General features: G+C 47.3%; 2 protein-coding genes across 2 annotated transcripts; one reads left to right on the top strand and one right to left on the bottom strand.

Annotated features, from left to right (window-relative positions):
* Window positions 1–8,676: 8,676 nt before the first annotated feature.
* LOC125536357 (protein EGG APPARATUS-1-like) lies at window positions 8,677–9,055 on the top strand. The gene has a single exon (XM_048699555.1). The coding sequence runs from the start codon at window positions 8,740–8,742 to the stop codon at window positions 8,965–8,967; it is 228 nt and encodes a 75-aa protein (XP_048555512.1). The 5' UTR covers window positions 8,677–8,739; the 3' UTR covers window positions 8,968–9,055.
* A 138-nt stretch (window positions 9,056–9,193) lies between these two features.
* LOC125536356 (flavonol 3-sulfotransferase-like) lies at window positions 9,194–10,455 on the bottom strand. Its single transcript, XM_048699554.1, has one exon. The coding sequence runs from the start codon at window positions 10,337–10,339 to the stop codon at window positions 9,341–9,343; it is 999 nt and encodes a 332-aa protein (XP_048555511.1). The 5' UTR covers window positions 10,340–10,455; the 3' UTR covers window positions 9,194–9,340.
* Between the last annotated feature and the right edge of the window lie 2,312 nt (window positions 10,456–12,767).

The following is a 12,767-nucleotide window of genomic DNA, read 5'->3' as shown; positions in this document are numbered from 1 at the left end:
TCCAAAAGGTGAGTGCTGAAAGATATCCGCGGAGGCGAACTCCATGATCGGCGCCCATTCGGACTCGACGGGCACGGATACGAGCGGCTCGGAGTCCGTGGCCGAAGATGAATCCAGTGGTTCGGCAACACGACTCTCGTAAGGGGTGAAGTCAGTATCCGGCTCTATCGCCGCTGAGAGTGCGGCCTCCATGGCGGGGTCCATCCCTCCGCTCTCGGATGGCGCGACTTGCTCCAGATTAAAGGTCGGAGTAGCTGTGGATGCGATCTCCCGAACACTGTCCGAAGGTAGAGTTACGTCTTGCTCATCGTGACTGTGCGGCGCGTCCGGCATGGGCTCGAATCCATCGAAGATCAAGTCTCCGCGGATATCGGCCGTGTAGTTCAAATTTCCAAATCTGACCTGATGGCCAGGGGCGTAGCTCTCAATCTGCTCCAGATGGCCAAGCGAATTGGCCCGCAGTGCAAAGCCGCCGAATATGAAGATTTGTCCAGGGAGGAAAGCCTCACCTTGGACCCCATCGCTAGCGATGATCGAAGGAGCCATCGAGACTTATGGTGACGACATAGAGGAACTCTCAATGAAAGCACCAATGTCGGTGTCAAAACCGGTGGATCTCGGGTAGGGGGTCCCGAACTGTGCGTCTAAGGCGGATGGTAACAGGAGGCAGGGGACACGATGTTTACCCAGGTTCGGGCCCTCTTGATAGAGGTAATACCCTACGTCATGCTTGATTGTTCTTGATGATATGAGTATTACAAGAGTTGATCTACCACGAGATCAGAGAGGCTAAACCCTAGAAGCTAGCCTATGGTATGATTGTATGTTGTCCTACGGACTAAAACCCTCCGGTTTATATAGACATCGGAGGGGGCTAGGGTTACACAAGGTCGGTTACAAAGGGGGAGATATCCATATCCGTATTGCCTAGCTTGCCTTCCACGCCAAGTAGAGTCGCATCCATACACGGGACGAAATCTTCAATCTTGTATCTTCATAGTCCAACAATCCGGCCAAAGGATATAGTCCGGCTGTCCAGAGACCCCCTAATCCAGGACTCCCTCAAGTACGCTCCACCTTTTACTCTTGAGAGCTGCCAGCTCTCTAGAAGGTTACGTGTCAAGTCTTTCAAAGAGCAAGAGTAATTGTGATTCAAGAAGACAAAGTCTGTGAAGGTTTGGAGATCACCTCAATCATCTACCACGAGTGATCGACACTAGTTGACAAACAATTGTCAAGAAAAACGGGACAAAAAGAGTTTATCTTCAGTGTTGAATCACAAGTCACTCCAACCATATGTAGTCCTTTTGTAGAAGGGCGAATAGGTCTACGAAGTGTTGTGTTGCCATCGAGCATAACTTGTTTCATCTTAACCCTGTTTTATATTTGATAGTATATCTTCGGTTAAGTTTCAACCATGTTATTTATGTTCGGTTAACCCTGTTTTTCGGTAGTTGTTATCCGTAGACTTGTTTCTGTTCCATCTATTCCGCTGTCATGTTCTAAGGTATTTGAAGTTCCTCAAAAGAAATTTTAAATCTCCCACTCACACCCTTCTCTGGTAGACACACTTCGTTCCAACACTTATCGACTCTAGAAATAACACTTTCAACCTATCTGCCATCATTTTGGATATTACCTTGTAGACTACATTACATAAGTTGATGGGACGATATTGTATGATATTCTACGGATTATTAGTTGTCGGAATGAGTACAAGTGTGGTGCCATTCCATCCCTCTGGTATTGTACCCAAATTAATAGCTTACAGAATAGCCGAAACCAAATCATCCAAGTGTGGTGTCATTCCATTCCTTCGGTATTGTACCCAAATTAATAGCTTACGGAATAGCCGAAACCAAATCATCCCCAAGCAACGACCATTTTTTTAAATAAAAAACCATGTAAAGTCTGTCAAGACCAGTGCCTTAGAGATCACCAATGCTAAATAAAGCTTTTTTCACGTCTTCCGCTGTGTATGGATCTGTTAATGACTCATTCATATACTTTGTAATCCTCGGATTAACTTTATTAATAGCTTCCATATCTGGGTTAATAACATCCGCACAAAATAGATTAGCAAAATAAGATGAAATGAGACCATCAAAATTATCACCACCTTCACGCCAGTTTCCATCACCCCCTTGAGTTGTTTAATAAAATTGAGTTTCTTTCAGGTTGTAGAAAAAATCTGGAAGAGAATACTATTGTGGTGTCCATTCTTAAGCCAATTTGCACGGCAGCGTTGCAACCAATAAATTTCCTCATGTTCTAGTACATATTCAATTTCCATTAAGATTTCCCATAACCGAGCTGAATTATCATTTATTGGCTACTCCCTACGGGCCACCTCAAGCCTTAGGGTCCCGTTGGTTCACGGGAGTCTGAAAATGTGGAAATATGAAAAACATAGGATTAGAATGTCATGCTCATCTTAATTATACAGGATTTTAGGTTGTTTGATAGCATCGTAGAAAAAACAAAGTAATCTTTCAGATAAGCTTGAGTGGATGCTAAAAATCCTATGAGAAATAGTAGTACAAAGAAATCCTTGGTAAAAATTCCTATAGGATACAATCTTACGAATGATACAACCAATATAGAAAAAAGTCCTAGGGCTGGATTCTAACCCTCTAAGGCCTCCTTTGTTTGTAGGAATGTCATAGGATTTCTATAGGATAGGATTTGCATAGGAAAATTTCCTTCGAGGCCCTTTGGTTTGTAGGAATGGATTCCTATTCCCATATAGGATACGAATCAATCCTTCACATTTTGAAGGAAAAAAAACATTAGCTAAGACTCAATGGAAAAATTCCTATCCTATGCATCAAATGACATCTTTTTCTCTATAGGAATTGAGATGCATGTTATCTCACTTCCTATGATTTTCCTATTCCTACAACATTTCTATCCTATGAACCAAAGGAGACCTAAAATTCATGTGAAAATCCTTTGAATCGAAGGAGCCCTTACTTTCACATCTTCCAGCCTCTTTTTTTGGGGCCTTCAGAAATTATTTGTCCCACTAGTAAAGCTCAGCATGCACTAGAGCTGTACGCGCAACGAAATTAGGCACCCCTGCTGCATCATCACATGCCTTAACTAGCGTTTCATGTATCAATTTTTCCTGTGACCAACCGAGCTTCAAACTTCTTGCATCCACTTGACCAAAGGATAGGGGCATCATTCGGCTCCAGATAAATTCGTATAAGCAGACGGTGGTCAAACTTGCAATGATCTCCATTTGTTACCGTAGCTGAAGGAAATAGACTTTGCCACGATCCGTTCCCTACAGCACGATCAAGACGTTACTTAATGTGACCTCTGCACCAGGTGAACATATCTCCAAAGTAACCAAGGTCCTCTAAAAGCATGCTTAATAATATAGTCAATGGTCGGTTATAAAAAGTTGTCATGTCATCTACAGCTAAGCTCTTAGCCGGCATGTGCAATAATAAGTTTTAAATATGTATCTATTTTGGAACGGAGAGAGTATTAATTTATCAGTAGTTGGCTCATCTTACATCCTCACAAAGTGTCTTGGGTCTCGTGTTGCAGCTGGCTACTAACCAAAAGGGTGCTTGGTTCCAAGGGACTATTTTTAGTCTGACTAAAAATAGTTTCTTTTAGAGACTAAAGTTCCAAGCACCCCTGACTAAAGAGAGGGTAGGACTAGTCTTGAGGCTAAAATTTTTTAGTCATAGGAAACTTACTAAAATATGTATTAGCCCTCTCTCTCTTCATTTAATTTCTCTCCTTTAACACATGCGAGTTCTGGATTGGAGGGTTTGGAGGATAATAAATGTTCAATAAATTAATTTTAGTCTCTTTAGTATTTGGATCCAAGCATGGGTGAGGCTAGGAAGTTTTAGTCCCACTACTTTTAGTCATGAGACTAAAACGTATTCAAGCAGCCTCCAAGAGCCCGCTTCTCTTCTCTCTCATCTTCCAACTAAGTAAAGAAATATTATTCTATTCTTTATAGCCTACTTATGCCATCTTATTGTACTTGCTCCAACCCATAGTCAACTAGTGCCTCCTTGAAAACCTCCATCAATTTAATCAGTCTCAGGTTACCACCCTCATTTTCATAAGAATACAAGATCTTGTTAAAATCACCAACCAAAAATCAAGGGATATTAGCTTGATGGTGATGATATCTTAGATTACTCCATGAGAGGTGCCTCCTCTCCCACGTCGGTTCTCCATAGAAGCAAGTTAATCTCCAAATATTTCCATCTTTGTTTTCTACTCGCACATCAATAAAACCAGGTTGACTAAAGTGCGGAAAATTATTGACTGAATTCTTCCACATTAACAGCAAACCTCCATCCGACACATCACTTTCCAAACATTCAAATGAATCCAGATCCAAATGTTTTGTGAGCTTTGATGTCTTAACTTTGTTTATAAATGCGACTCAAACAGAAAAATCACATCTGACCACACTCTGGATTTCTAGGAGCGATCTTTTGCCGCCACACTGCCAATGCCGCGACAATTCCACACTAATAATTTCATTGCTTATGATCAGCCCCCTCGGAGGCCACCGATCCAATCTGCAACCTTAATTCCCCGCAAAAAATAAAAGAGTAATGCTCGTTAACTTTGTATCCGCATGCAAGGGAGCACAAGTCCCTAAACGTCACAGCGAAGCACAACACGGGTCATCCGTGATTTTCCCGTTGCGAGTCTCAAACGTCGCGGTAAAACTTAAAACTCGTGCGTTGATGGTTCCCAACACATGCAGCTATCCAATGTATTGTTGGCAGAATTTATTAGTAATTGATCATGAGATTACGAGGGGCACTACGATCCAGAACATGGTCATCTTTTCCTTCCTTGATCTTTGACGTCTTCTCTGGAATGGACGAGAGTATAAAAAAACTAAGCAATGTGACGTTTAATACGCACTTTCCACACCTCCATCTCTGCCTATCGAGTCAACTCCCCACCACTCCCCAAACCCGGCCACTAGAGCGAGAAACATGGAGTCGTTCTCATCTGCAATGATCGACGCGATCTTCTGGGCCGTGATCCTGGCGGTCGTGGTGGCCGTCTACGCCCGCTTCTTCTCGCCGGCCGAGATGACGAAGGCGCCGGGCGACGCAGGGATCTTAGTTTCGCGGGAGGCATGCGCGTGCGCCGCCCACCCGGAGCTAGCTTCCCTGCTCGTTGGCTTTCGCCACTCGTTGACCCTCGCCATGGGTCATTTTCTCGCTTCGGAAGCACTGCCGCCGGTTTCGTATATGGCCGTCTTCTTCGTGGTTGCTTCATCCCTCTCGTGTCTTCTCTTTTGAGCTCCGCGGGCGCCGTCGCTGCTTTCGTATTTGGTAGTCTTCTCCCACGTCTCCTGACCTGCGTTGCGTTCTTCGTATCCAGCTCAGGAAGCTACGTCGCTGGTTTTCTAAGCCTTCTTTGTGGTTCCCTGATCCCCGTCATGTCATCTCTTTTGAGCTTCGGATCCGGCGTCGCCAGTTTCACGTACGCTAGGCTTGTCCGTGGTTTCTTGATCCCTGTCGTGTGTTCGTTCTTGAGCTTCGCAGGCGGTGTCGCTGGCTTAATGTATAGCGGCCTTCTATGTGGTTTCTTGGTTCCCGTCCTGCGTTCTCTTCTGAGCTTCGGGGGCGCTACCGTCGGGCTCGCGTATGCTAGTCTTATTCGTGGCTTCTTGATTCCCGTCGTGTGTTCTCTCGGAGGCCTCGTCGTCAGCGTCGCCGGCTTCGTATATGGTGACATTCTTCTTGGCATCTTGATCCCTGCCGTGTGCTCTCTCTGGAGCTTCGGAGGTGACCTTGTGGCGTGCTTCCTGACCCACTTACAGTGTTTCCTATTTGGATGACTGATGACTAGTAACTATTCCAGCTCGAGCGCGTGTACATGCGCTTCTCCTGCACGCATGCTACACGCATATATGGTGTACGTGTGGAAATGTTCTGTGCGCTCTCGTATCTCACGTGGTGTCTGTCATGTCTCAAGTCTCAAGTATGTCATGGTGTACGTGTGGAAATGTTCTGTGCGCTCGTATCAACATGGAGACTCGTCCTAAATTGCGAATGTGTCACTGCTCTTTCTTTATGTGTTTGCAATGCAGCTCTCGTGTGTAGGCTCGGCAGCACATCAAGTCCTACCGTTTTTTCTTTCAGTTTTGGTAAATGTTAGTTTCCTGATTATTATTATTTTGAGGGGGGTTGGTTTTTAAATTTGGGTTGGTCAATTCACGCGAGAAAGAAGGAAGAGACACAGCGAAGCACCGAGGCTGTCGGTTGCGTGAGCGTAGTGAGGGCCGGGACGTCAGCAAGGCCTTAGACAAGAACAAGCTGAGCTGGTGGAGGGGAGTCGGAGGTAGACGGTGGTGAGAGAGCAGGGCCAGGCTCATCGCTAAAGTCTGGTGGTGTGATAGTTTAGAAAGATGGTCGGGAAGGGGCATGCTTAGTGGTGGGTGGCGGTGAGGGGAGGTGGGGCAGCGAGGCTGGCGCGGGAGCAACAACTCCAAGTCGGTGTGGCGGAGGCAGGTGGTTCAATTTCTGGTCTAGATCCCGCGGCGGTCAGATGGGCTAAATTATAAGGGATTGGCTAGAGATGCCCTTACATCCATTGACAGCGACACTGCTGACCGACTCAGGAGCAAGGTGTACGGCATGTTCTCCTAACCGTCTACAAAGATCTTGTCCAGGAATGGGATGAAGTCATGAGGGTTGAGGTGGCGGAGCGTGTGTCGTGTCGGTGCAGGTTACGTGTCACATGTCATGGTTACGAAGGCCAGAACAGAGTAACAACTCAAACTAAACTTTCTTTGTCAACACATCAACCATCCTTGAAGGCCTGTAGGAGTCGGCGAGTGGGTGGCGGGAATTAATCAATCCCAAAAAAGCCATCATCTTGCACTCATCTGTGACAATCATATATTGTGCCCATGAAGATCAACCCAGAAAAGTGTCAAACACGAAATGAATGCAACACACAACCTCCAAGTCATGTCTCCAAATATGATGCTCCCAACAAAGAAATGGCGTCAAGGAGCGCCACCATCATCAATATGAAACCGAACCTAGGCTTTTGCCCTTAGACAACAACCCAAATGAGACGGAGTGGGATGCTGGCACACCTCAGTTATGCATCCAAGGAGGGAAAACGACACCCACAGGTGTCGTCACTGCTGGCACTGATCAAAGACGGGCAGAACATTCATTTGTATCATCGCACACCTCATCCTAGCCCACTGGACTTAGGCAATGCCGTTCACATTGGTCCAATCCGCCGCCGTCGCTTGGCCAACACCATCACACAAAGGACCAGTTAAATCCGCTGTCGCTGCTCCTCATCGTCTAAGCCATAACGGCCATCACCACCACGGCAAGCACACATCACATCATGATGCCTGCCTGAAGCCCGACGACTCCAAGCCTGCTTGAAGCATGCCCTGGGCCCGTAATCTCACACAGATCCTAGTTGGTGGGTCAAGAGCCCCAAGTCGCAGCCGCCACCGAGGCAGCACCATTGGACGGATCCCTGCCCTTCACCCCCTCCACCGAGCCGAGGAAACCTTCACCTCCCCCCCCCCCGGGTTGAGGAACCGTTCATCCATGTCGCCTCCCATACTATATATAATATTTGACATTGTAGATTTTTTTTCTTACATTTTTTATTAAACTTGGCCAGACTTTAAAAATTTCGACTTAGGACAATTCTAAAACTTCAACTATTTTGATACCGAAAAAATATTAAGCTATGATGTTACCACCATATACGGCTATATATTATATGCATGATACTAACGTGTAAGGGTGTGGATAGATTTCAGTCGATTGAGATTTAACCAAGTCTCAGTCAACTGATATAGTGTAAGAAGAAAAAAAACTAAAAGAAAATTTATGTACGAATCTTCATGCAGGATCAAAGGAATATAACATCGACTGAGACATAACGAAATCTAAGTCGACTGAGACTTAGCAAAACTGAACGTGTAGGTATTACTCCGTACCATCTCTTGTGCCACTTGAGTTCGAGACAACCTGCATATATGATCCTGTAAAAAGGAGTGATACATAAGTGGCATGGCAGCTACTTCCTCCTTTCCGGTTTATAGGGTTTATTTCAAAATTTTAGTTTTTTCATTTTATAAGGCTCAATTTGGTTGTTCCCCATCACATGTTCAGACTTCAAAATGCATTAAATCATTGCATGCAAGTATTAAGAGAAAACTGAGCAATGCATGCAATTTATGCATGCATACATTGTAATTAATGCATTCGTAAATATATTTTGTTAAGAAAAACAAGAGCACTAATTGGATAAGCAAACTATAAAAAATATTGCACCACTCATAAATTGAGCCTTATAAACCGGAAAGAAGGAAGTACCATGTAGCCAGCAGTTGACGATAGTTAACCATTCTCTGAAGTGACCATGGAATGCGAAACGGCTGTCCACGGAACAATACTCGGAGTATGACAGGGCGCCTGTTTGCATTCCATCTTGTAAATTGCACTTGCTATGCTAGTCTTGGAATTGCAACAGAGCCGCCTCGTACTCTGCAGACTAGCTACCGGGTCTTCTCGCCTTCCCAGCTCAAGCTCTCCCAGTCCCAAGAATGCAGAAAATGCACCGGCGCGGCAGCACAATATATAATGCTCCTCAAGCTCTGTGTTAATCCACCCCATCTCACCACCCGTTTCTCCCCTTCCTTCTGCCATACACCAAGACAAAAAAAAAAAAAACTCGTACCGAGCGCGACTGATGGCGGTTCCGGCGGGCTTCATCTTCGGGGCAGCCGCGGCGGCGGTGATCGCCGTGGGCGCGTACATGTTCTTCTGGCCGGCGTCGGCGGCCGTGGCCATGATGAAAGCACCTGGATCCGGCGGCCTGCTGATATCCCGCCTGGCGTTCGAGGCCAACCCGCAGCGCTACTACTACCTCCTCCGCACCGCCGGCGCCGCGGTGGCCGCCGCCGCTTTCGCTCCGTGAGCGAGGCGATCGCCTGCTTTCACAAGCTGTTGCAACGGTGATCTTCAGCGTACTAGTAGCATCCAGTGGAGTATACCGGCAGTTATGTAGATGTCTGTCCAATGCATCAGTCGTCCGCTACTGCAGTACTGATTCTACTGAACTAAACCGTGGGGCTTGTGCACCAATAATCGTTTGATGCTGACAAGTTCGGTGAACGAAACAAACTTGTCACTTATTGTCAAAATGTTGCAATCGACAATCATAGTTAAAACCTTTATTCGATGATGTATGCAGTGATTGTGCCGAGAACAGCATCTCTTTATTCTAAATCAAACGTGCGCCAGCAGCCAAGCATACAGTACAATCGAATCACGCATGCAGATTGTCCCGATCACGGAGCCGCGAGCCCCGTGCCGCGAAACTTGTCACGGACGACCTCATCCAGCCGCGTCGCCATCTCCGGCGTCATGTGGTTCACCCAGTCGCCGGCGACCCCTTTCCTGAAGAAAGAGTCCCGGGGCATGGCGTGGTACGCCCCCGCCGAGCCCTTCTTGTTCACCTCCAGCCCCTTCATCTTCTCGAAGCTGCACAGCTCCACCACCGCCTCCACGGCGCCCTCGTCGGCGGGCGAGAACGGCCGCCCCATGAACTCCGCCAGCCGCCTGACGTGCTTCCCCGTGTCCAGCAGCAGGTCCTCGTACCTGAGGAAGAGCACCCTGTCGGGCCGCGCGAGGCTCGCGCGCCAGTAGCTGAGCACGTGGTCCCAGATCGGGCCGACGGCCACGGCGCCGTCGCACACGTGCTCGAACAGCTCCGCGAACGGGAGCTCCGGCTGCCGGCGCCGGAGGAAGTGCCACAGCGACACCACCATGTCCTTGGGATCCCTGCAGACGTACGCCACCTTGCACCCGGCGATGACCGACTCGGGGAGCAGGGTGTGCGGCATGTGCGTGTTCATGAGGCGCGGCGACGGGAGCCTCTCCAGCTTGGCCTCCTGCCCGTCCGCGAAGATCTCGTCCAGGAACGGGACGCAGTCGTGCGGGTTGAGGCGGAGCAGCGGGTGCTGCGCCGGCGCCGGGTACGCGTCGCGCGTCATGGTGGCGAACGCCAGCGCCTTGAGCCACGTGGTGCCGCACTTGGGGTAGCTGGCCAGGATCACGTCGTCGGGGCGCGGGGCGAAGCGGCGCTGGAAGACCACGGTGCCCGCGACCCAGTGGTCCGGCAGCCAGAATCCCTGGTACAGGCGCAGCTCCAGGCCGGCCTGATGCTTGCGCGGCAGCGCTGCGACGAGGTCCCCGAACTCCTCCTTGGCTGGGCGCTTCGGCACCGTGCCGTCGTCCACGTCCGTGAACGGAACAGGGCCGGAAGTGTTGGTGGCCATGGCGGCCATTGGAGATGGAAACAGACTGACTGTCCGCACGCCGCGTCGCGCGCGAGCAGAAAAGTGTAGTGTGCTCAATCAAGTGAGAGCAGGCTGACACTTCCACTGGTTTGGGGGAGAATATATATCTGTGAATGTTGGCACGTTGCATCACGCATGTGCCTTTTGTTCACTTCATTAACGATGGATCAAATTTTGACTTTGAATGTCGAAAGCGAAGTGGTACTACCTTGCCGTGGCCGCCAAGGAGCAGACCCCAACCTCATCATGATTAGTTTTTCTTCCTTAAAAACAGGGAGTAGTTGCTGTCTTAGTTGAATACAAGAGTGAGAATGATGACACGTTCGAGTAGGGTTATAAATACGAGTTTAGCTCGAATAAATTGGAAGTTAGGAAATGCAAAATGAAAAAGGTGTATTTCAAAATTGAATCTGGGAAAAAAAATAAGGAAGGTTGGAGTGAATATTGTGGGTCTCCTACTTGTTGTCAGGGGCTCCGGGTGAAAACCCTACCATGTTATTTTGGGCTTGGCTGAAAATCCTAGTATGTTCTTTCGGGGCTTGCCGTCGTGTCATGTTGTGTCATCACATTCTTGGGGTCGTTATTGGAGAGCTCGGATGCCTATTGGTTGATACGCGTCTGGGCTTTTGGCATGCTTTGATCCTGGTGTCAAACTTCTTCGACTGGCATGAGATTGTCTCTTTTGTCTCCTACCTTTCACACGTGACCTTGTGGTCCTCGTTCTCGGGGCAGTACTGTTTGTAGACTGGATTGATGCTCCGCGGCCTGAAATGAGACGGCAGGTGACCCTCTCAGACGACGCCCTGGTGTGTTTGTTGCAACAACGTCCAGTGGTTGTGCAAGTAGGGTACAATCTTGGAGTTATTCTGATTGCGCCAAGTTTTCGAGTCGTCGAGACGCTCATCAGAATGAAGCCCAGCCTCTATCTTTGCAAGATCTAGGGTCGCACCACCGCCAAAGAGGCTTTTAGAGCCAAAGAAAAGGCTCACTGCAAGCAACGAGGCACATATCGACGTGGCGCATCGGTTGGGAATTGTCCTCGTGCTAGTCTGGACTTGAATCTACTGCACTATACTGGCGAGGTCGGGGAAGAGAACCAGATACGCCGCCTACAAGCCATCTCCCCGTTCCAGGAATACCAATTCGTCTCGGCTGTTGGCGTTGCCACAACATGTAGCAACCACCATTCATGAACAAAAAGACTAAACTCGTCGTGCCGAGAGAACGACAAGTACACAAAGCCGACTCTTCATTGATGCCATGGAGAGCATCGCCGTGCTGAGGAAAAAACCAAGGCAAATTTATTCAATGTAACACCGTCCTCATTGCCCCAGCACTACCGAATGAAACAACAACTCTACCTGAAACAACACGGAAGAGAAAATAGGAGCCCTCCTCCATCTGCCACCGAAGCAGCAGATGGAGGGGGACGAAAGCAGTTATGTTGTCAGCATTCGCCAGATGAAAACTTGTCGCCTCCGAATCGCCTATCCACGGCTGTTGGGAATGAAGCGGTTCGTACGCGAGTAGCCCGCTAGACGTTAAAAGCGATGAACAGGAGCTCCCCCTCCTAGGGCCTCTTTAACTTGCATGATTTCAAAACACATGAATATTATAGATTTGTATGTGAAAAATAGAGGAATGAAAAACACATAAATTCTGCATATTTTTATGTTTGATTCATGGGAGTAGGAAAAACACATGAATTCCAAAAAGTACGCCCAAATTAGGACTAAAAATTGTGCAGTAGTAAAATTATGTTTATATAATGTTAGTTATGGCCTTGCCTTTGTTTTTCGCGTATAGAATGTGAAAAAAGAGGTTTCGTGGATTATAGAATCCTTTTTATCTCTATGGAATTCCAACTAAATTTGTATGCTAATTCTTTGATCCATTCTTTTGAGTCAAATGAATGAATAGTGTCACCATAAGAAACTTTTGTATTCGTATCCTTTTCTGATTTGTCCACAAATCAAAAGGTCCCCATGATGCGCAGTCCATAGCTGATCACAAGATCATATGCTCCCGGGTGAACACTAAACTAAAAAAATTCTGAAAATAGCAAAAAAAAATTCAAATTTTCATGGTGATTTTGATATCGGATGAGCCCGGGATAAAAAAAGCATTGCTCCAAAATAAAAGATCTTGAAACGCCGTTTTTTTTTTGTCCGGAGCTCCTCCATTGTCAAATGGTCATGAAATTTTGCATACACCTAGAAAACTTGTGCATCTTTGGTGACAAAAATTTAAAATACTAAAATTCCTTTTTCCATTTATTTTGATTTACTTTTTAGGTGAATTTATTTCGATTTACTTTCTTTGGGGGCAAATTTATTTCGATTTTCTGTTCATCCTGCTCCACAGCCTCACTCCACAGCCCGTACCGCCTCGCACCCGGCCTCATCCTGCTCGGCCC

Source organism: Triticum urartu, chromosome 2, assembly GCF_003073215.2.
Source record: "Triticum urartu cultivar G1812 chromosome 2, Tu2.1, whole genome shotgun sequence".
NCBI lineage: Eukaryota > Viridiplantae > Streptophyta > Magnoliopsida > Poales > Poaceae > Triticum > Triticum urartu.
This window is presented reverse-complemented; position numbering and strand designations above follow the sequence as displayed.